This window comes from Strix uralensis, chromosome 34 (assembly GCF_047716275.1).
Source record: "Strix uralensis isolate ZFMK-TIS-50842 chromosome 34, bStrUra1, whole genome shotgun sequence".
NCBI lineage: Eukaryota > Metazoa > Chordata > Aves > Strigiformes > Strigidae > Strix > Strix uralensis.
The window spans coordinates 2,903,050-2,922,242 of NC_134005.1; the positions used below are offsets into that span (position 1 = coordinate 2,903,050).

At 52.2% G+C, this 19,193-nt stretch overlaps 2 protein-coding genes and 1 long non-coding RNA gene across 10 annotated transcripts in view; 1 reads left to right on the forward strand and 2 right to left on the reverse strand.

The window, feature by feature from the left end:
- Positions 1-293: 293 nt before the first annotated feature.
- Positions 294-19,193, forward strand: part of LOC141936841 (geranylgeranyl transferase type-2 subunit beta-like) — a 28,419-nt gene continuing 9,519 nt past the window's right edge. The window contains exons 1-6 of one of the 8 annotated variants that reach the window (XM_074854175.1): positions 549-872; positions 1,235-1,334; positions 2,488-2,597; positions 3,356-3,482; positions 5,229-5,326; positions 7,125-7,734. In XM_074854175.1, coding sequence (XP_074710276.1) covers positions 846-872; positions 1,235-1,334; positions 2,488-2,597; positions 3,356-3,482; positions 5,229-5,326; positions 7,125-7,211 — 549 coding nt within the window. In that variant the 5' untranslated portion in view covers positions 549-845 and the 3' untranslated portion in view covers positions 7,212-7,734. The other 7 variants (XM_074854177.1, XM_074854179.1, XM_074854178.1 and 4 more) reach the window with 7 other exon arrangements.
- Positions 5,619-6,959, reverse strand: LOC141936840 (uncharacterized). The gene is made up of 2 exons (XM_074854174.1): positions 6,787-6,959; positions 5,619-6,416 (listed from the first exon to the last, which is right to left on the reverse strand). Exons 1-2 carry the CDS (start codon positions 6,838-6,840, stop codon positions 5,619-5,621), a joined length of 852 nt encoding a protein of 283 aa, XP_074710275.1. The 5' UTR covers positions 6,841-6,959.
- Positions 10,056-10,675, reverse strand: LOC141936844 (uncharacterized). The gene is made up of 3 exons (XR_012626830.1): positions 10,595-10,675; positions 10,372-10,434; positions 10,056-10,254 (listed from the first exon to the last, which is right to left on the reverse strand). It is a non-coding gene; the product is annotated as an uncharacterized LOC141936844 (long non-coding RNA).

Here is a 19,193-nt window from a genome sequence, read left to right on the forward strand (position 1 = left end):
TCCGCGCGGCGCGGATCGCAGCTGCAGGGCCCGACACCGGGAAGTCACCCCGCACGCAGCCTCACGGGCTGAACTGGGCAGAAAAAGGGTTTATTTGTGAGAGGAAGCGCGGCTGCACGGCCCTGCCCCGCGGCTGGCTCCGGCGCCGGGCTCTGCTCAGAGCCGCGGCTTCCGGGCGGGGTCCTGCCGTGCCCGGGGCGTCCCTGTGCCCGCCGGCACGCGCGGGTCAGGCGCTGGGCCGGGCACCTCTAGCGGGGGCCTTGCCGGAGCTGCCCCGGCCCCGCCCCGCCCCGCCCCGGGACGCTCTTTCCGGCGGCGGCGGCGCGTGCAGGTAGCGCGCGGCGCGGGAAGGGCCCGGCCGGGGCCGCCGGCGCCTGGGCCCGGGGGGGGGTGTCGGGGGGTCTCCGGGCCCGGCCGCTCGTCCCAGCGGGGCGGGGGAGCCGGCAGCGGGGCTGAGCGGGCGATCGGGTGCCGGGGGAAGAAGCGGCGGGTGCTCGGAGGGGAATCGGTGCCTCTGCTCGGGCACTGAGCTCGGTGCGTGCGGCCTCGGCAGGGCCGGGGGGAGGAAACGCGGCGAGAAGTGTCTGAGGGGCAGAAACGAACTCGGTACCTTCCGGGGAAAAAAACCGCAGCGGGCAGAGCTGTTGAGGTTCATCTGCTAAAGAAGCTGCCAGGTCTGGGAACGCTGTGCTGCTGAAGCTCCTCCACTGGCGATGTTGTCTGCGCTCACCGTGAATTCTGCAGCGGCTTCTCCAAATATTCCTTAGCTACGGGTGTTACTGGGGTTTTGTAGACAAGCGCTTTGGGGTTTTCCGAATGCTTCTCGGTGCACGTTGAGGTGAAAGATGCGTCTGGCCAGAGGAAGAGGCAAGGTTTGGATTCTCTAGATGCTGATTTGCACAGAAATACAGATTGCTGTGTATTAAATTATGTTTAAATAATGAGGGAGCAATTGTATGGAATGTACAGTTACGGACCAGTTTTGATGCATGTGGAGTGTGTTTACACTCTAGTACCGTACAAAAGAAGTCTTGTGGTAGTCTGTTGCTATGTTGTGCTCCTCAAATCTGCTTTTTTTCCTCAGTTTAGCTGGAGATTTCTGTTCAGCGGGTATTTCTCTGGTGTGCACTTTCCCCCGAGCAAAAGGGCTCAGTCTCAGTCTTGTTGCCCTGAGGTAGCTCCGCCGTAGCTGAAATGTCTCACCATCTCTTCTGTCTCCTGTTTTCTCTCTCAGGGGCCCCGTGGTGAAGAACAGTCCCCAGAGGGCTCTGGTGCTCGCAGACAGCGGCTTGATGGCTTGTGCCGTGTCCCTCTGGTGCCGTCTCCAGGAGCGGGTGAGTGGCGTCACACCGCAGTAAGGCAGCGTCCCGCTTTGGGAAGAAAGTGTGCTGGGTTGGAACCCCTTGGGCAGGCCGGGAGGAGGCTGCCTTCCCGGGTCAGGGCTGAGCGCTGGCCTGTCTTACCTGATGTGGAGTTGATGTCTGCCCCCGCTTTAGCTCTAGAACTACTCTGAGAGCCGGGGAGCTCCGGTTCCCTTAGGCTGTGTCCTTGGAGCTTTCCCACGCTGTGGCATCCCGTTGGGGTCCCAAACTCTGACCCGGCGTGAGGAGAAGGGGCCCAGTTTGAGTTTTGTCCCGTTTGGGCGCTGGGGAGGCAGAGTTCTGGGCTGAACGCTGGTGTTAGAGGAGCTGCTTTCCCGTTCCCTGCCTGCAGCTCTGGATACCCCAGGGGACCAGCGTTAGCAAGTGCTGGTGGAGAGACGTGGGGGTGACCGTGCCCAGCCTGCCTGGGTGAGCCTGTTCCGAGTGCCCCCACCCTGTTCAGTCCCACCTGCACCTCCAGAAGGCTTGAGGGGCCGTGGTCACGTCTGCCTCGGGTCACAGTTAACAGTCACGGGTTCAGGTCGGCTTTTTAAGGCGGAAAAGCAACGACGATCTATTTTCTGCTGGGGCTGCCGGTTCCGTTTAGGGTTTGCAGTCGCCATCTCCTGGCGGGTTTAGATTCGTCTTGCACATTCACACACTCCTTAAAATGCTGTGAGCGGCCACTGCTTTGCACAGCAGTTCAAAAGTTTCTGGCAGTCCTACCTGTATCTTGCAGTGTTGTGGGACAGGCACATCGCTGGTGGTGTGTGTGCTTCTGGTTTTGTTGTTTGTTGGACGTCTGGGGGTTGTTTTTTTCAGGAGAAGGTGATAATGAGCAGGCTTCAGCTGACACTGTTGTTTCCTGGAATTTGTACTTTCCTAGTGACCCCCAGAAACGTGGCCAGACGTGCCACAAATGGTATTTCCCGGGGCAAATAGAGGGATTTCTCAGTGCGTGTGAGTTGCAGGAGACATTGGAAATAAGCCGGGTGGTAGATGTCCCCGCAGCTGCCAGGAACGTTAATGATCAGAGTTACCCAGTCTCTGCCCGTGAATCCATTTGTTCTGTGGCTGATCCTCAGTACCAGCTGCTGTCTGTAATTGTGTCTCTCTGGTTGCACAGGATTCCTGGCTGTACCAGACCGGCTGCATGAAATAAATGTGGACTTGCTGGGTCGGTGGCTTTGTGACCATCAGGCACCTTCTGGAGGACGCGGTGGGGGAGCAGAGAAGGTATTAGGTGGCTGCTTTTGTTTGTTCAAAGCTCAGTGGATATTGTTTTGTGTGAAGCTGAAGAGTTTGGGGAAAATAACGTCATGACTCTTAGGAAATACTGTGTAAAGTGCTCAGAGTGTTTTGGCCCTTGTTTTGGATCTTTGTTGTGTCACTAACACTTGTCCCCCAGTCTTGAAGTGCTCTTGGTTTGAGGCCTCACTTTAGGACAGTCTCTGTACTGAAGTAGGCCTTGCCGGTCACTTGAACCCTGTTAAATCAGGGTCTGAATTGTTTTTGCCGTTGGGAATTCTCTCTTCTTTCGTATTTGTAGAAACATTACTGCTTTAGTGCATGTTAGTCCCGGGCATAATCGTGTTTGACATGGCAGCAGGAGATGGTGTAACCTGGAACAGACTCCACTGACAAATGGATCATCGAGCAAGAGATTCTTTCTTCCCCCCTAAAACTGAAACTAGTTGATCTGAAGCTCTTTGTCCTCACTCCTGAAAAGGGTTTGTGGTTTTTTAGCCTCTCCCATTGAAGGTCAAGGCTGTTTCTTGCATTTTTGTTCCTTGCAGAAGGGGAGAGGTCCCCTAAGAGAAGGCTGCATCCAGGAACTCTCTTTTCTTTCTTCCTGAAGAAACTCAAATTTTAAGTGTTGTTTCTCTGCACCAGTGTTACGACAGCACACCTGGTAGTCTGCAGAATGGCCCGTACAGTTTGCAACGTCGTGTTTAAAGCAACCTCCAGTCATGTTCTGCTTCTCTGTTTGCCAGTTCCCTGACGTGTGGTGTTGGTGGGGGGCGCTGGCAGGTTACGCCGGAATGTGGGAGAGAGAGAAACCGCGGCTTTACTGTGCCTTGGGGCGGGGAGACGGGGGTTTGCTGCCAGCCCAGGAGCATGGTAAGGAATCCTTAACTACCTGAAGTTCACTTCATGAAACCTTCAACTGGAAAAGTGTTTTTTCTCCTCTGAGTGTAACTGGTCACTGGGCTGCAGTTTGATTAGAGGGCAGAACAGGGCGGGGCTGCTGTAGGCGGCTCCTGGGGGAGCACGTGCTGCTTTCCAGGGCCTGTGCGCTGCCACCCCCCGCACGGGAGTCAGCTGCTGTTCTACACAGCTGGGGCTCCCCAAACACCTACCACAGGTTGTTTCTCACAAGACCACTTCGAAGATCTCTGTCAAAATCCTATTAAAAAGCCTCCCTTGCAAATCTTTTGAGCCTTTCTTTCTCGAAAGGCTTTTAGATGGGGTCAAACAACAACTCAGCTGTCCAGTGGCGCGATGAGTTTTCTGCTCAAAGCCTGGAATTAATTTATTTTTCATGACTTCAAAAGGCTTTTGTGTGCAAGGGAATGGCAGCGCTGCTCAGGTGTTCTTTATCCATGAAGTTAAACGAATTAGGAAAAATGTTTTTGAACTCCCTGTTACCTTTGCAAGTGCCACTTCTTTTTGCCAAGGGAATCACAGTCAGGACAGAGGATTATGCCCCACGCTGTCCCCCTGCCCCCCAGGTGATGACCTTCAGCCCCAGCCTGGTTCCCCCCAGCCACCTCCCCTGGCACCACCAGTGTCGCCAGTGTCCAGCCCGTGGCCAGACTGGTGTTGATGGCACCTGCGGTCCCAGTGTCACTGTCACCAGCAGCGTCCAGAAGGACATCGTGGTGTCCCTGCCCCCAGCAGTGACACCCCCATGGGTGCCCCCACCCCAGGACCCAAACTGTCCCCGTCAGCCACCACCTCCCCCAGTGTCCCTCCCAAATCAGAGCCTGGGACAGTCCACAACCACCCCCCCTCCTCTGCTGGGAAAGCCAAGAGGACCCCCGGGTGGTGGCACAGTGCCCCCAGTCTGCCCAGTGACCCTACTGGGACCCTGATGCTGGGGACAGGGGGTAGCCTGGGGGTCCCCCACTGTCCCTGTGGCCCCTCCCAGTGTCCCGTGATCCCTCTATGGTGACAGAGACGGAGGCTTGGGGTCCCCAGAGTGTCCGTGGATGTCCCCCAGTTTCCCCATTTACCCCCCCCAATATCTCCCAGTGTCTCCCAGTGTGCTCCCCTCCCAGGGGAGGGCAGGGCTTGGGGTGGGACCAGCTCCATTAAAACCAGCAGCTCCCATTCCCCGCCCCTCTTCCTCCAGCTCCCAGTGCCCCTCCCTGTTCCCACTGACTCCCTCAGTCCCAGTGCCCCCCCCCGCCGTGCCCCTTCACTTCACCCCTCTCCGGCTCCCCCTTCGCCGCCGGCTCCAGACCGTGGCGGTGCTGCAGTGGGTCTGCTCCTGCCTCGCCCTCAGTGAGTAGCTGGGGGTTGGGGATTTGGCCATTTGGGGAGGGGGGGTGTTTCCCAAACCCCCCTGACCCCCCTCGGCCACCCCCTCCTCCTCCTCCCAGCTGCTGGGGACAGCGCCACGCCTGCAGCATCCTGGGCTTACTTAAGATGGAGCTTAAGCGGGCGCCCAGGAGATGGCGAAATCTTCTCATCGGTCGCTGTAGGGACACGAGTCACCACACAGCGCCTTAATGCTCATTTTGGGGAGAAAGAGACATTTTCACACATCCCTGACCTCCAGAGATCCTTGCCTGCCGGTACTCTGCTCGTTCCTAATCTAATGAGTTTTGTTTGTGCCTTCTGTGCTCTTTCCCCGAGGAAAAGAAGGGACCCGCGTGTGGTGGGTTGATCTCAGCCAGGAAAAGCCCGACCCGGGGATGGAACAGCTGATTTCAGCGGCGGCCTTGGGAGCAAGGACAGAGGTGGTTGGGGCTGTGGGAAAGGAGGCGGGGAGGAGGGCATGTGGGGAACACCAGGAGAAGAGAGAGAAGAGAAGGAGGCACTAAAGGTCTGAGTGTAACCACTGCAAACGTAAATTCATCAACAAACTTCATCTGTTTGTTACAGGGCGGAGATGGAGCCAAGGGGTGACATTCCCCAGCACAGTGCTGCCCAGGCACTCACGGACACGGGATTGCTTAAACCAAACTAATTTATTGGGGATTTCTTCAGGGTATTTGTCTATCTCTTTTTATAATAAAATAAATATTATTTCTATTGGGTATTTATTGACGCCCTCCTGCGCCTCCGAGCTGGAGCAGCGTGCCAGCGGAGCGGGTCAGAGGCTGCGCGGGAAGCGGGGACCCGGCTGGTGTTGGGGTGCTCCCGGGGCAGAGGAGGCGGCGCAGCACGTTCCCCGTCAGGAGCTGCCGGGGGTGCAGCAGCGCGTTGCCGGCAGAGCCCCCGCGGTGCCCAGCGCTGGCGGACGACGTGGCCCAGGGGTGGTCTCGGGGGCGCGAGCAGCAGGCGCTGGGGGATGTTGTTCTGGGGGCACTCGTAGGCGCTGCCCTGTCCCAAGGCTGGATGCGGCCCCGTCAGGAGGGAGTTGTTGGGGCGGGCTTGCTTGGCAGGCGCCGCGGAGCTCCCCGCCTTCTGCAGAGGCTTGTGTCCAGCCAGGGTGTCACTGGGCTCTGCTTTGCCCTCGCAGTCCTCGTCCTCCCCTCTCTGCTCCTCGGCACCGCTGGCGCTTCCCCGCTGGCTGCTGCTGTCGCCGTCAGCGCCGCTCTGCCTGGGCAGCCAGTAGAGCCCCAAGAGCACGAGCAGGGCGTCGGCGGAGGCCCAGAACCACCAGTGCTGGCAGGCCCCGAGGAGCAGGCCTTCCGGAGCGAGGCCGCGCTGCTCCTGGCTGCTCTGCTCCACCTCCTCCATCAGCCGGGTCATCTCCTGCTGCTCCTGCTCCTCGCGCTGCCGCAGGAGCTCTTGCGTGGCCGCGTCTTGCCGGTCCCCGGCTCTCAGCACGTACTGCACGATGCTCAGCAGGGTCAGGACGCGGGTGATGAACACAGCCATGGTCTGGAGGAGGAGGAGGGAGAGAAGGGGCTCAGTGGGGCTGGGTGGGAGGGAGGTGGCGGCTGGGGCAGCAGGGGAGAATATGCCGGGGCTGGGGCCGGGTGGGAGAGGGCCCGAGGGAGCTGGGAGGCAGTAAGGGGGAGGGTGGTGAGCGCTGCAGGGACGGGGACATCTCCCCACAGCCCCCGGGCACTGGCCGTGGCTGGCAGCCCCGGCACCCCTGCGCCCAGCCCCGAGGGCGGCACCTGCCCTGCCCCAGGCGCTCCCCGCAGCGGCTGCGCCCTCGCCCCGGCTGTAGAAACCCCCCTGAGGGGCCAGAGCTTCTGCCCCGGCCCTCGTCCGGCCCAGCCTTCCCCCCACCAGCCTCACCCACCGCTGGCCCGAGCCGTACTGCAGCGGGTGCTGCCGGCTGGCACCCTGGTGACATCCCTGGGTGACTTCTCCTCTGTGATGTCACAGGCACCAGAGCCCCACGGGGACACCCGCCCCTTGGGCCACGGCCACTGCCCCCGGCTCTGCAGCCCCTGCAGCGGGCAAAGCACAACCCCCCTGGCAGGACAGAGCTCCTGGGGCCCCTAAACAGAATCACAGAATCATTCAGGTTGGAAAAGCCCCTCGGGATCATCGAGTCCAACCATCACCGGACTCTACAAAGTTCTCCCCTACCCCACATCCCCCCACAGCTCATCCAAATTCATACCAGACCTGCAGGTCACGCTGTCCAGGAAGGAAGTGGCACCTCAGCTGGCTGGAGCTGTCACCCACGGGCAGAGGTGGCTTATGTTGGCAACGCTTTAGAGCTTCCTTCAGCTCTATTTTCTGCTCCGATCCTCCCGTCTTTTATCACATTCCACCTCAGTTTCCCACTTGCAAAACACCAGCTGAGCAGCCCAGCCGGAGAAGGAGAACCCCCGGCGAGGAGCTGGGGATGGGGAGCCTTGGTGCTACCCCAAGGTGCACCCCGCTGCCTCCTGCCTTGGGCACTGGGTGTCTGGGTGGGTTTGCTGTGAGATGAGGCTTCCCAGCACTGATGCCCTGGTTTAAGTGCTACTTTAGACAGGTGTGTGCTGCCTTCCTCCAGTCCTGCTTGCAACGGGACAAGATTTTTCTCCTCACACTGCAGAGTTGCAGAAGCTGATGAAAAGCTGAGCTGGTTCAGCCTGGAGCTGGTGATTGCAGGCATGGTTTCTGAGCAGCAGGTGCGAGCCGATGGCACTCGTTGCTCTGATTTATTACACTCTGCCATAAATTCGTAAGACCCCACTACCAGAAGAGATCAAAAATGGGCTACTTCAACAGGCCGTAGTTTGAGGAGCTTCTCCTTCCCCCCCCCTCTATAAAGAGCCTCACCCTGGGAGCTTGAGATGTCTTTAATTAAACAGAAGGTTTATACTGTCACCAGAAATAGAAGTCTGGAGATGCTGATGCCCTCATCGGGTGTTTCCTGCCATTGTCCTGGCTGTCGGTCCTAAAGCCTTCAAATATTGCAGGTGCTTCTGACAGACACAAGCAATGGCAGCTGAGTCTCATTTCCATGTGTTCCCCGGCGGGGGCACCTCTATCATGTCCCCAGCGTGGGAAACCAGCTTGGACCGCGGCTCTGTCATGGCAGCAGAACACGCGTGATGAACTGTTTCCTGCCAGTGCTGTGCTGGGGCCGAGAGACAAATCCATAGGAGGAAACATTTCCACTGAATGGGGGTTTTTCCCCTTCAGTTTCACTCCTTTTGTCAGCACACTTACCTAGAGCAAATATTTAACTTCATTCTTACAAACAGTCCCCGCTGTTTTCAAGAGGAATGGAGAGTTCCTGCAGCACAGGCACCTGCTGCTTGTTGCAGGCTGGTAGCAACCCACTGTTTTAAACACAGCTGCAGCTACAAGCCCATACCCCTGACAGCCTGTTGGCCAGCACCCCAGCCCTTCTCCTGCCCTTTCCCTCGAGCTATTTTTAACACACACTCTCAAATCCGTGCTTTTTTTTGCCCCCCCTCCCCCGGAGTTTTTCCAGTTTCTGTCTCCCTGTAGAATAAGAAGCCTTGACTCACGCTCTGTGCTGTGCTGGTGCGGAGGTGACCTGGCAGCAAGCAGAAATGCCTGTGTGATGCTGGGGGGACAAAAATAAGAGCCCCCTGATTTGGGAGGAGTGCTCCCAAAATGCCGTGGGGATGTTTAGATCCATTTAGGACATTTGTTTTCCTTCACTGGGTGTTTTTCTGGTTTGTCTCTCTCTCTCCTGCTGTAAAGTTCTGACTGCAAATAATAATTTATTAAAGGACTATAGAATTTATTATTAGTATCTCTTTTATTTTATTAAAACCAAACCACCCAACCACTCGTTTCGGTGGAAGCATGTTCTTTACCATGCAGGCTGCCACAGGTTGATTAGCCCACTGTCATGCTAAGAAAGGCTGTGCTGGTGGTGATGTTCTTCTGCCAGCCTCCAGGAAAAAAAAGAAAAAATCCATTTTTTTTACTTGGAGAACTGAAAATCAAGGTTAGTTTTACTGGCTGGAGCTCAGCTATAGCAAAACTTGGGAGGGAGCAGCTCTTGTCCGTGGGGAGCGAGCTGGGCGCTCCTCACGCCCCCCCAGCCCGGCACACGGGCTCCTCTCCCCGCTCTGTCCCCTCTGTCCTCTCTTGCCCTCTTCCAGCCTTCCCTTTCTTCATCCCTCACTTCTCCTCTGTCTCTTCCCCCTCTCTCCCCCTCTCTCTGGCCCTGGTCAGATACTTCCTTCACCCCCACCGCTATTGTGTTCTCCGAACACCAGAGCGAAAAGCAGGAAGAATTTCTTCACCGCGAAGGTTGTCGCACACCAGGACAGGCTGCCCAGGGAGGTGGTGGCGTCCCCAGCCCTGGGGGTATTTAACAGACACGTAGACGTGGCGCTCGGGACGCGGTTTAGTGGTGGGTTCACCAGTGTTGGGTTCACGGCCGGACTCAGTGACCTTAAAGGTTTTTTCCAACCAGAATTATTCTGATTCTCCGATTCTATTAATTCTCTAGTGCTGTCTTGCACCCAGTAAGGGAACGCTACTGCTGGTACCTGAAGGGATTTTGGGGTTTTTTTGAGAGGCAAAATTGCCACTTGGTGTCGTGGTTTAACCCCAGTCGGCAACTAAGCACCTTCCCCCCCAGCAGGATGGGGGAGGAGAATTGGAAAAGTGAGAGAAGTGGTGGGTTGAGATAAGAACAGTTCAATAACTGAACTAAAATAACATCAATAATAATAAATTGTCATGAAAAGGAAAAATTAGCAAAGAGACGGAAATGAAACCTAAGGAGGACAAGTGATGGCAATGAAACCAACTGCTGACCACCAACCGACCAGTGCCCAGTCAAAACCAGCCCAGCTCCCCAGTACAGGAGAGGATTTTGGTGCTGGGACAAATGGCGACGTGCCAGCTTGGCGTGGGGGTGCCTTTTTGTGCCCTGAGACCCCTCGGGAGGGGCAGGATGGGCTAAAGCTTCCCTCCTCCTCCTCCTCCTCCTCCTCCTCCTCCTCCTCCTCCTCTCCGGGCTTTGTGGTCTCGCGGGACACCCCGGGTGCGGGTGTGCGGCCCTGGGGGCAGCGGCACAGGGACACTGCTCGGGGGCTCCCCGTGGGAAGGACACCGTGGGACTGGGCTTGTTGCTCCAGCTTGATTTAAAAAAAATTTTATTGAAGTACGGCCTTTCCCCGAGAACTGCACCTCTCCGAGGCTCATCAGGCGCAGCACCACAGCGACCGCAGGCTCCATCCTGACCTTGGCTTCTGCTTTAGAGCTGTCAGGATGAGGACGGTCTGAGCTGCCAGGCACCTGATGGAGTGCTCAGCGTCGTTCTCCAAGGACTGGAGGGCTGCGAGAGAAGGAAACAGAGCAGAGGTGAACCCCCCCTGCCCGCAGAGACCCCAGGAGCCCAGGCTCTGTCCCCTGCCCCACCAGCCCCCGCCAGCACAGCACTGCCCCTACTCACCACTCTGGCAGATCTCCCACAGCTTCTCCAGCCTGAGGATCCTCCGGCGCCGCGCAGCAAGCCCTGGGGCACAGAGCTCCTGTCAGAGCTCTGCTCCCCCTCGGCAGGGCTGTCCCCCAGCAAGGACAGCACCCGAGGGTGCTGGGAACCAGCAAGACTCCCAGCGAGCCCCACCAGTGGGGACTGGGGCCGGGCGGCCAGAAACGGGTCCCCGGGAACTCACCGATGAACCTGACAGCTGCCTCTCGCACGCTGGCCTGAGGGTTCTCCACGTAGAGCAGGCTCTGGAGCAGATACTCGTCCGGGCTGTTCCTCTTGTGCATTATCTGAGGGAGCACAAGGGCACGGGGCTGGTACGGTCCCTCCGCAGCCGTCCAGACCAGTCCCTCCTGCCAGCACCCCGCTCCCTCCCAGTGACTCCCGTCTCCCAGCCAGGAGCCCCGTGGGGCTGAGGGCCAGAGAGCGCCGCAGGCAGAGGGGTCTGGGGGTGCTGAGACCCCTCCGTCCCGCTGCCAGGGCCCAGATGGGCCGGGGTCTCCTGGAGAAGAGCCCTTGGGGGCGGCGTGCTGGAGGGCAGGGAAGGAGGATGCAGCTGGAGCAGCGGGGCTGGAGCAGGGCGGCGATGCAGAGCGGCACAGCCCCGTCCACGGCACGGCTGCAGCCCCCGTCCAGCCCGGCCCGGGGCTTTGGGGGTTGTCCTCACCAAGTACTCTCCAATCAGGGGTGTCTGCCCTGTCTCGGCCAGGAAGCTGAGCCTCCTCCAGCCCAGGAACTCTGCACAGGCGCGGAGGGTGTCCCAGGAAGCCTGTGGAGAAGCAGAGGCTTGGAGATGGCACCAGAGCCCAGGGAAGGAGACCTGGCATCCTCCTCCTCTGCAAATGCACCTGTGGTAGGACATCATCCGTGCTGAGTCATCCTCCATAAATGGAAAAACCCAAGAAAAGCCCGCGAACATTGTTACAACTTCGCAGACCCCTCAGGGAACACGCCCATCTTCTTGAATATGTATAAGGACTACATTATAAAAGGAATCAGTTTTGTTGTGTGTGTGTGTGTCCTGGTAGAGGAGAGACTCCCGGCACACCCAGCGCTATTTGCTTGTCTTTATTCAAACAATAAATTCGGAGTTAAGTTTTTAAAATCTTAAGGAGTCTGAGCTCATTTATAACAATTGGGGGCTCATCCGGGATGGTCTTAGATCCTGCATTCTGACTCAATACAGGGGAGGTGCCCCACCACTAGGTGTCTCCTGGTGAAGTCGGATCGGGACTAACACCATCCTGAACCCGAATAAAGACAAGCAAAGAACTTAATTTTTTTTGTGAGCTCCCTTGCCGGCTGCAGCAAGTTTTTTTTTTGCCCGTAATTCTGCGCGCGAAGATCCGGACGAAGATGACAGAGTCGTAAGAATTGCATATACCGTTCTGTTGGGTGGGATCCAGTTGTCTGTGTGTGAGTGAGAGTGTGACTGAGACGGAACCTAGTTCCGAAGTGATTGTGGAGGTCTTTTAGCCGCGGTTCCAATCTCCCGCGAGGGAATTGGCCGGTGAAGGACCGAAGCGATTCCTATAGGATTCGTGGGTGGGTGATAGGTCCTAAACCCCCTGCGGGACACTCTCACTGGCAACCGAAGGGCTGTAGGAATTACCATGTAAAATTCCTAGATGGGTCAGAAGAAATCGAAGACCCAGGACCAGAGGAAAGGGAGCAAATTATTAGACATACCTCCAGAGAGTCCATTAGCCATAATGATTAGAAATTGGAACTAAAGGGGCCCCAGAAAAGGAAAGAGCAAATTAAAGTTAATACAGTACTGTATGGTTGAATGGCCAAAGAAACCTTTAAGACCACATGTCTTTTGGCCTGTTTTTGGATCCTTCGAAGACTGGATCTGTCAAGCTTTAAATGAATATGTTAATTCAAAGAAACCTTTTCATCAAGAAGAGAGTGATTATGCAGGATTGTGGGGCAGGACTTCACGTCCCTTTCCAGCCTCAATACTTACCTTAAAAACAAACAAAAAGTTTGAGGAAGAAGAAGGAGATAAAAATAAAAAGGAGGAAGAAAAAGATGATGAATGGGAACCATTAGATAACTTGCCGCCTCCATACTCTAACTATTCAGCTCTGACAGCCCCAGAGGCTTTAGCGGCTCCGGCGGCCTTAACGGCTCCCCGGCGACTTTAACAGCCCCGGCAGCTTTAACAGCGGCAGTGGCTTTAGCCCCGGCGGCTTTAACAGCGGCAGAGGCTTTAGCGGCCCCGGCGGCCTTGACGGCTCCGGCAACGGTTCCCCTTCCACCTCCTGCTGCATGCACAAGAAGTAAAACTGCTGTAACTGAGGGAGCTTCTTTATATCCCTTACGGGAGGTACCCCTCAGAGGCAATCAAGGAGGCATCGGATTTGTAACAGTCCCGTTAAACACCACCGATGTAAGAAACTTTAAAAAAGAGATGGGGACTCTATTAGATGATCCTCTCGGAGTAGCTGAGAGGTTAGATCAATTTTTAGGTCCCAATACTTATACTTGGGAAGAAGTGCAGTCCATTTTAAGCATCTTAGTTACTGCTGAAGAGAGAGGAATGATTAGGCAAGCCGGAATGAGAATTTGGGAGAGACAAAATCAGGCAGGACCCCCAGGGGATCATAAATGGCCAAATGTGGATCCCCACTGGGATCACCAACAACCCCAGGGGAGACAAAATATGAGAGATCTAAGGATACTGATTATTCAGGGGATAAAAGAAGCGGTTCCCCGAGGACAAAACATTAATAAAGCATTTAATGAACAGCAGGGAAAAGATGAATCTCCAACGGAATGGTTGGAAAGGTTAAGAAAAAGCTTACAAATGTATTCTGGAATTGATCCGAATACAGTGGCTGGAACCGCACTCCTCAGAACTCAATTTGTAGCTAAATCCTGGGGAGACATAAGAAGAAAACTAGAAAAACTAGAAGATTGGCAAGAAAGAGGATTGGAAGAATTACTTAGAGAAGCTCAAAAAGTTTATGTTAGGAGAGATGAGGAGAAGCAAAAAGCAAAAGCGAAAATTTTTGTGGCAGCATGTGGCAGGTGCATCCGCCCAGTGAAAACAGAGCTTCCTGGCTGTTGAAATGTGGCAGCTTTTGGCTGTCTTTGTTTTCAGGGTCTTGCGGTAGTTGAGACCTTCGACCAATGGAAGCCGCTATTGACTACAGGTCAGATTCGGTCTGGGTATAAACGGAGTCCCTTGGGGGAGCCATTTTGAGCTCGTCCCCCTGGAGCTGCACGCTGCGGCCAGAGGACTCTCCCCTTGGGTTCGGGACGCCGCCCAGGGAAACTCCTCGAGGTGCCTTGGGTTGGGATGCTGCCCTGAACAGGTCCTCGAGGTTGAGAGCCCTCACTTTCCAGGTGAGTGATAGAGCGTTTTGGGTTGTCGTTAAACCCTAGGTAGTGAAGCTTTGTTTACGTTTGGGGTTGCCGTTAAACCCCTGGGGTGTGAGGTTTTGTTTTATGTTTCGGGTTCCCGTTAAACCCCAGGAAGTGAAGTTTGCGTTTGGGGTTGCCGTTAAACCCCTGGGGAGTGGGGCTTTGTAAAGTCTTTTGGGTTATTGTTAAACCCCAGAAAGTTATTCTGTCCTCCTCTTGCAGACATTCGGATCTGTAATCTACGGAGGGCTGATTGGTGGTTTTAGAAAAAAAATAAATTTATTTATTTATTTTTAAAAATTGGTGGTGGGTTGCTTATTTGTAAGCCTCCGTAGCACAGCAGTAAGAGAGAGTCAGAAAAATAGGGTTCCATCTGGAGAAATAAAGGGAAAAAGAATAGAACGAACACCCCGAGGACGGCTTTATCAAGAAAAATTCACAGTCCCTGTCTGTTACTACTGTAATAAGAAGGGACATGTTAAAAGGAACTGCCGTAAACGGGAGCAAGACGAAAAAATGTTTAAAGATGATTAGGGGTGTCAGGGGCTATACTTACTGGGGACTTTAACATCAACAGAGCTCTTGATAAAATTATTGATAGGTCCCCACAAAGAAGAGGTTTTATTTTTAGTAGATACGGGAGCTGAAAGGTCAACTATTCAAAGACTCCCAAAGGGGATAGAAAAAGGAAAAGATTATACTTCAGTAATAGGAGCAAAAGGGGAGCCTTTTAAAGTTCCTATTCTGAAAAATGTAGAAATAGAAACAGAAAACAAAATCTACCTCAATGATTTACTTTTACTCCCTGAGGCAGAATACAATTTATTAGGAAGGGATCTGATTTTGAAATTAAATCTAAGCATCCGAAGCCAAGGGGATAAATTACAGATCCAGCTATATACTTTAACACAAGAAGATGAAAAAGCTATAGACCCCTCAGTATGGTATAAGGAGGGGGAAACTGGAAAAATAGAAATGACCCCCATAAGTGTCCAAATAATGGATCCGGGTCGTCCAATCAGAATTAGACAGTACCCTATACCAATGGAGGGCCGGAAAGGATTAAAACCTATAGTGGATAGACTTTTAGAAAAAGGAACTTTAGAACCATGCATGTCACCTCATAATACGCCCATCCTCCCTGTAAAGAAACCGGATGGGACATATAGAATGATACAAGACCTAAGAGCTGTAAATCAGCGAACAATTGGTAAATTCCCTGTGGTGGCAAATCCCTACACTTTACTAAGTCATATATCCCCAAAACATACTTGGTACAGTGTGATAGGTTTAAAAGATGCCTTTTGGGCCTGCCCTCTAGATGAAGAATCTAGAGATTATTTTACTTTTGAGTGGGAAGACCCTGAAACAAGACGGAAACAACAATTAAGATGGACTGTGCTGCCACAGGGGTTCACAGAGTCACCAAATCTATTTGGACAGACCCTAGAAAAAATATTACAAGATTTTATATTACCTAAAGAAGTAAAACTACTACAATATGTGGATGATTTATTAATAGCAGGAGAGACTGAAGAAGGGACACGAGAGACCACTATTAAATTGTTAAATTTCCTAGGTGAAAAAGGATTAAAAGTGTCCCGATCAAAATTACAGTTTACAGAACAAGAAGTAAAATATTTGGGACATTGGTTAAGCAAAGGGAAAAAGAAGCTGGACCCTGACAAAGTGTCTGGGATTTTATCCCTAAGACCCCCCAAAACAAAGAAAGAAATTCGACAAGTGTTAGGATTATTAGGATATTGTAGACCCTGGATTGAAAGCTATAGTGAAAAAGTAAAATTTTTATATGAGAAATTAACTAACAACCAAATCAAATGGTTTACAGAAGACGAGGAAAGATTGGAAGAGATAAAAAAGGCATTAATACAAGCACCTGTGCTAAGTTTACCAGATTTGGAAAAGCCTTTTTATCTTTTTGTAAATACATCAAATCAAACAGCATATGGCATTCTTACTCAGGATTGGGCAGGAGTAAGAAAACCCGTAGGATATTATTCTAAATTACTCGACCCGGTAAACAGAGGGTGGCCTGCTTGTCTTCAAGCTCTAGCTGCCACAGCACTGCTTATAGAAGAAGTTAGAAAGATTACCTTTAGTGCCCCTTTGAAAGTATATACCCCACATAATGTCAGGGGTGTTTTACAACAAAAAGCAGAAAAATGGTTGACAGACAGCCGAATCCTGAAATATGAAGCAATATTAGTTGATTCTCCTAATTTGGAACTAAAAGTGACCTCTATTCAAAGTCCAGCACAATTTTTATTTGGGGAGTGTGGTGGTGCAATCCTTACCCCCCCCCCCGCCCCTCTTTGTTGGGCTGCTTGGTGCTAGGTGCGATTCCACCCACATCCCCCGAGCTATACACCAGTCTGTGGAGATAAGGACTGACAATGTTAACGAGCCTGGCTCCTGCCCCTCCCGATTGCTCGGAAATGGTTAAAATGGCCCATCAACTCCTAAGGGCCTGGCACACCTGTGCCTGGGATGTGGTCAAATGGGAACAATAACAGAGTCGCACATTAATCAAATTCTTTTGTAACTGCTGGAAGGCACCAGAAGGCATTTGACAAAAGTCAATTATCTTGGACCCTATAAATGGCGACCACCAGGGAGACCCTTTGAGCTCTCCTGGATCGCAGTGGGCCTGTGACCAGCATCTCCCCTGAGCTGGGACGCCTCTCAGGTACCAAACCCTTAAGGTGTCGTCTGCTCCAGACGGAAGGCCAGGGCGAAGTCCCCCGCTTGAGTCTCAATTATCGCCCGTTGAGGAATGCCAAGGCATTGTGAGTATTTGCTCTAAACTCAAGAGGGAAATTTTCTTTGAGCTAGCTTCTCTTTACTCTGTGTGTGTGTGTGTGTGTGTGTGGGTACGTACCCTTGTTTCTGTGTGTGTATGTCTGTTCTGTGTTCATTCTACTGAATCCAAACACCTTTGTTTCTGTATGTTTGTCCATTTTGTTATGTGCATGCATGTGTATATATGTATATATAGGTACCGTTAAGTAAGTTAGTGTGAATCTTGTCATTTTAGAATCTGAATAAGTCGCTTTTCTTTCTTTTAGTATTTCTGAATTATTTTATAATAACAAATTGCTGTTAGTTATTAATAAACCTAGATTTCTTACTAAATATTGCCGTGTCAATACTTTCATCCGCGACAAATTGGCGTAGTCGGCAGGATGACAAGCAAAATCACCAAATACTCACAAAAACACGGTATCCAACCAAATCCCACCTTCCCAGAGGATTGGGCTTATAATAATTGGCACAACTGGGAAGAGGTAGAAAAACAGTTAACTATTGCTCGAGGTGCAACTAAATTTGGAAAAAATAAAGGTATGATTTGTAAAATGTTGGGAGTGTGCCTGGAAGCTGCCTGTCATGAACGAGAGAAAGTTAATCGTAAAATACAAAATTTACAAGATGAGATTACAGGGCACAAATCCACCAATCTGCTGTTATCGATTAAAATAGAGCAGCTGCAACAGCAACTTAAGGAATCCCAATTGAAACAACAAAAACTGGGGGAACGTGTTGAAATGATGCTAATGCAGTCTCCGAACCCCCCTGATATCGTTCAAATCAGAAAATTAATTGTGTCCCCTGAAGACTGGGATGGTAACATTTGGAGTGATACACATAATGACGACTCAGACGAAAATAATTATTTGCAGCCGCCTGAGTCTCCCCCTCTTGCAGTCAGACCAATTATTAAAACAGAGGAAACAACAGGACCTCGGGGTGGTGTGAGAAGTCGCATCAGCAAAACAACCCCTTTTGATCCAATTCAAATAGCTCATTTACAAGATCGTTACGGCCGTAAGCCTGGAGAGACTGAAACTGAATACCTATGGAGAGTTTCTCTAAACGGGGGAGATAGAATTTTACTAGATGGCAATGAAGCCAGTGGATATTGGGGTCCTGGTGTCTTTTTGGATGCTGGTCCCAACCCCCCGAATGATCCCCACTCACTAACAAGCAGAGTGGCATATTGGGCTGGTGGCATTGATGCCTTAGAGAGAGGAGAACCTCTGTTAATACCTATCAAATCTCTAAATGACCTCTCTGCAGCTTTTACAAAAGCTGCCTGTATTCAAGCCATGCATCAGCGTAAACCTACTGATGTTCCTCTTTCGGCAACTGTAGCTCCTGCTATACTTAAAGTACTGATAAAAGGAGCCCCTGCCATGCTCAAACCTTTTCTCATTGCAAAACGGGATGAGATCCAGAGAGACTTAAATTATAATGAATTGGTAAATCTAACACAAACTGTTGGAAATAGTGGGGAAGAAGAATTAGAACCAAGAGTATTACCCACTTGGGCAACTTTAGTACATGAAACTGTAAATCATGCCCGAGAAATGGGATGGGATGAAATTCCCAATGAAACAAAAAATGTAGATCGCACTGTTAGGCAAATTAAACAATTGCATCAAAATAATTCTCAGGAACAAAAACCCTCTGACCGACAATCTAGGGGTCAGGAGTGGAGAAATGAACTGTGGAAGCAAGCATTGTCACTAGGAATTCCTAGAGCCGCCATTCAGAGACAGCCTACCTGCGTCATTCTGAGTCTGATTCAGGCATTTCAAAAAGGTATCGCTCCAAATGCTCCAACCCCCCCCCCCCCCCCGTCGCCAGCTCCCAGAGAAAAAAAAAGATAACCCTTTCCTCCCTCAAGAGGAACAGTTGCAAAGCACAGGATCAAAAAACTGATAAGGTCCGGACAGCAACTGGGCCTGCCAGTCCGGCAAGTAGAAGCTTATCAGTGGATAAATGAGAACGGCCCTTACATTTTAATTCCAGTTGGTCCTCAAAATCAATTAATAAAATTTTTGATTGATACTGGTGCACAAATCTCAGCGAGATGCCAATAAGCTAGGCATACGACCTGGCCGGCGAAAGGTTAAAATTACCGGAGTTACAGGAATTAGCACTGTGTGCCAGACAGCAAAAGTTAATTTACTGCTCCCTGGCGAAAAACGTGTAACATCTCTTCGCTTTGCGATCAAGGAGCATTATGAAAATATCCTGGGTTTTGATGCACTGAACGGCCGGACCTGGCGTTTGCCAGACGGCAGTCTGTGGTCTTTTGGTTCAATTGCCAACCCCAGCCATAATAAAAATCAACAAACTGCCACAGTGCGTGTACTCCGTGCAGCTCCAGCACTTCCCGAATCAAAAATTACTAATGTCCCACAGTATCCAATTTCTGCTACAGCACGAACTGGAATTTCTGAAGTAATTGCGGACTTAGAAAAACGGCAGATTATTTCCCGAACTCACTCCCCATACAATTCTCCTGTCTGGCCAGTCCGCAAACCAGATGGGAGGTGGCGTTTAACAGTCGATTATCGGCGTTTAAATGCCAGTACAGCCCCATTGACAGC

Bases quoted from the DNA above. Each gene is read 5' to 3' on its own strand.
- LOC141936840 (XM_074854174.1), bottom strand. From the start codon at position 6,840: ATGTCACCAGGGTGCCAGCCGGCAGCACCCGCTGCAGTACGGCTCGGG. The intron at 6,417-6,786 runs GTGGGTGAGGCT...CTCCTCCTCCAG, and splicing joins CAGTACGGCTCGGGCCAGCG to ACCATGGCTGTGTTCATCAC.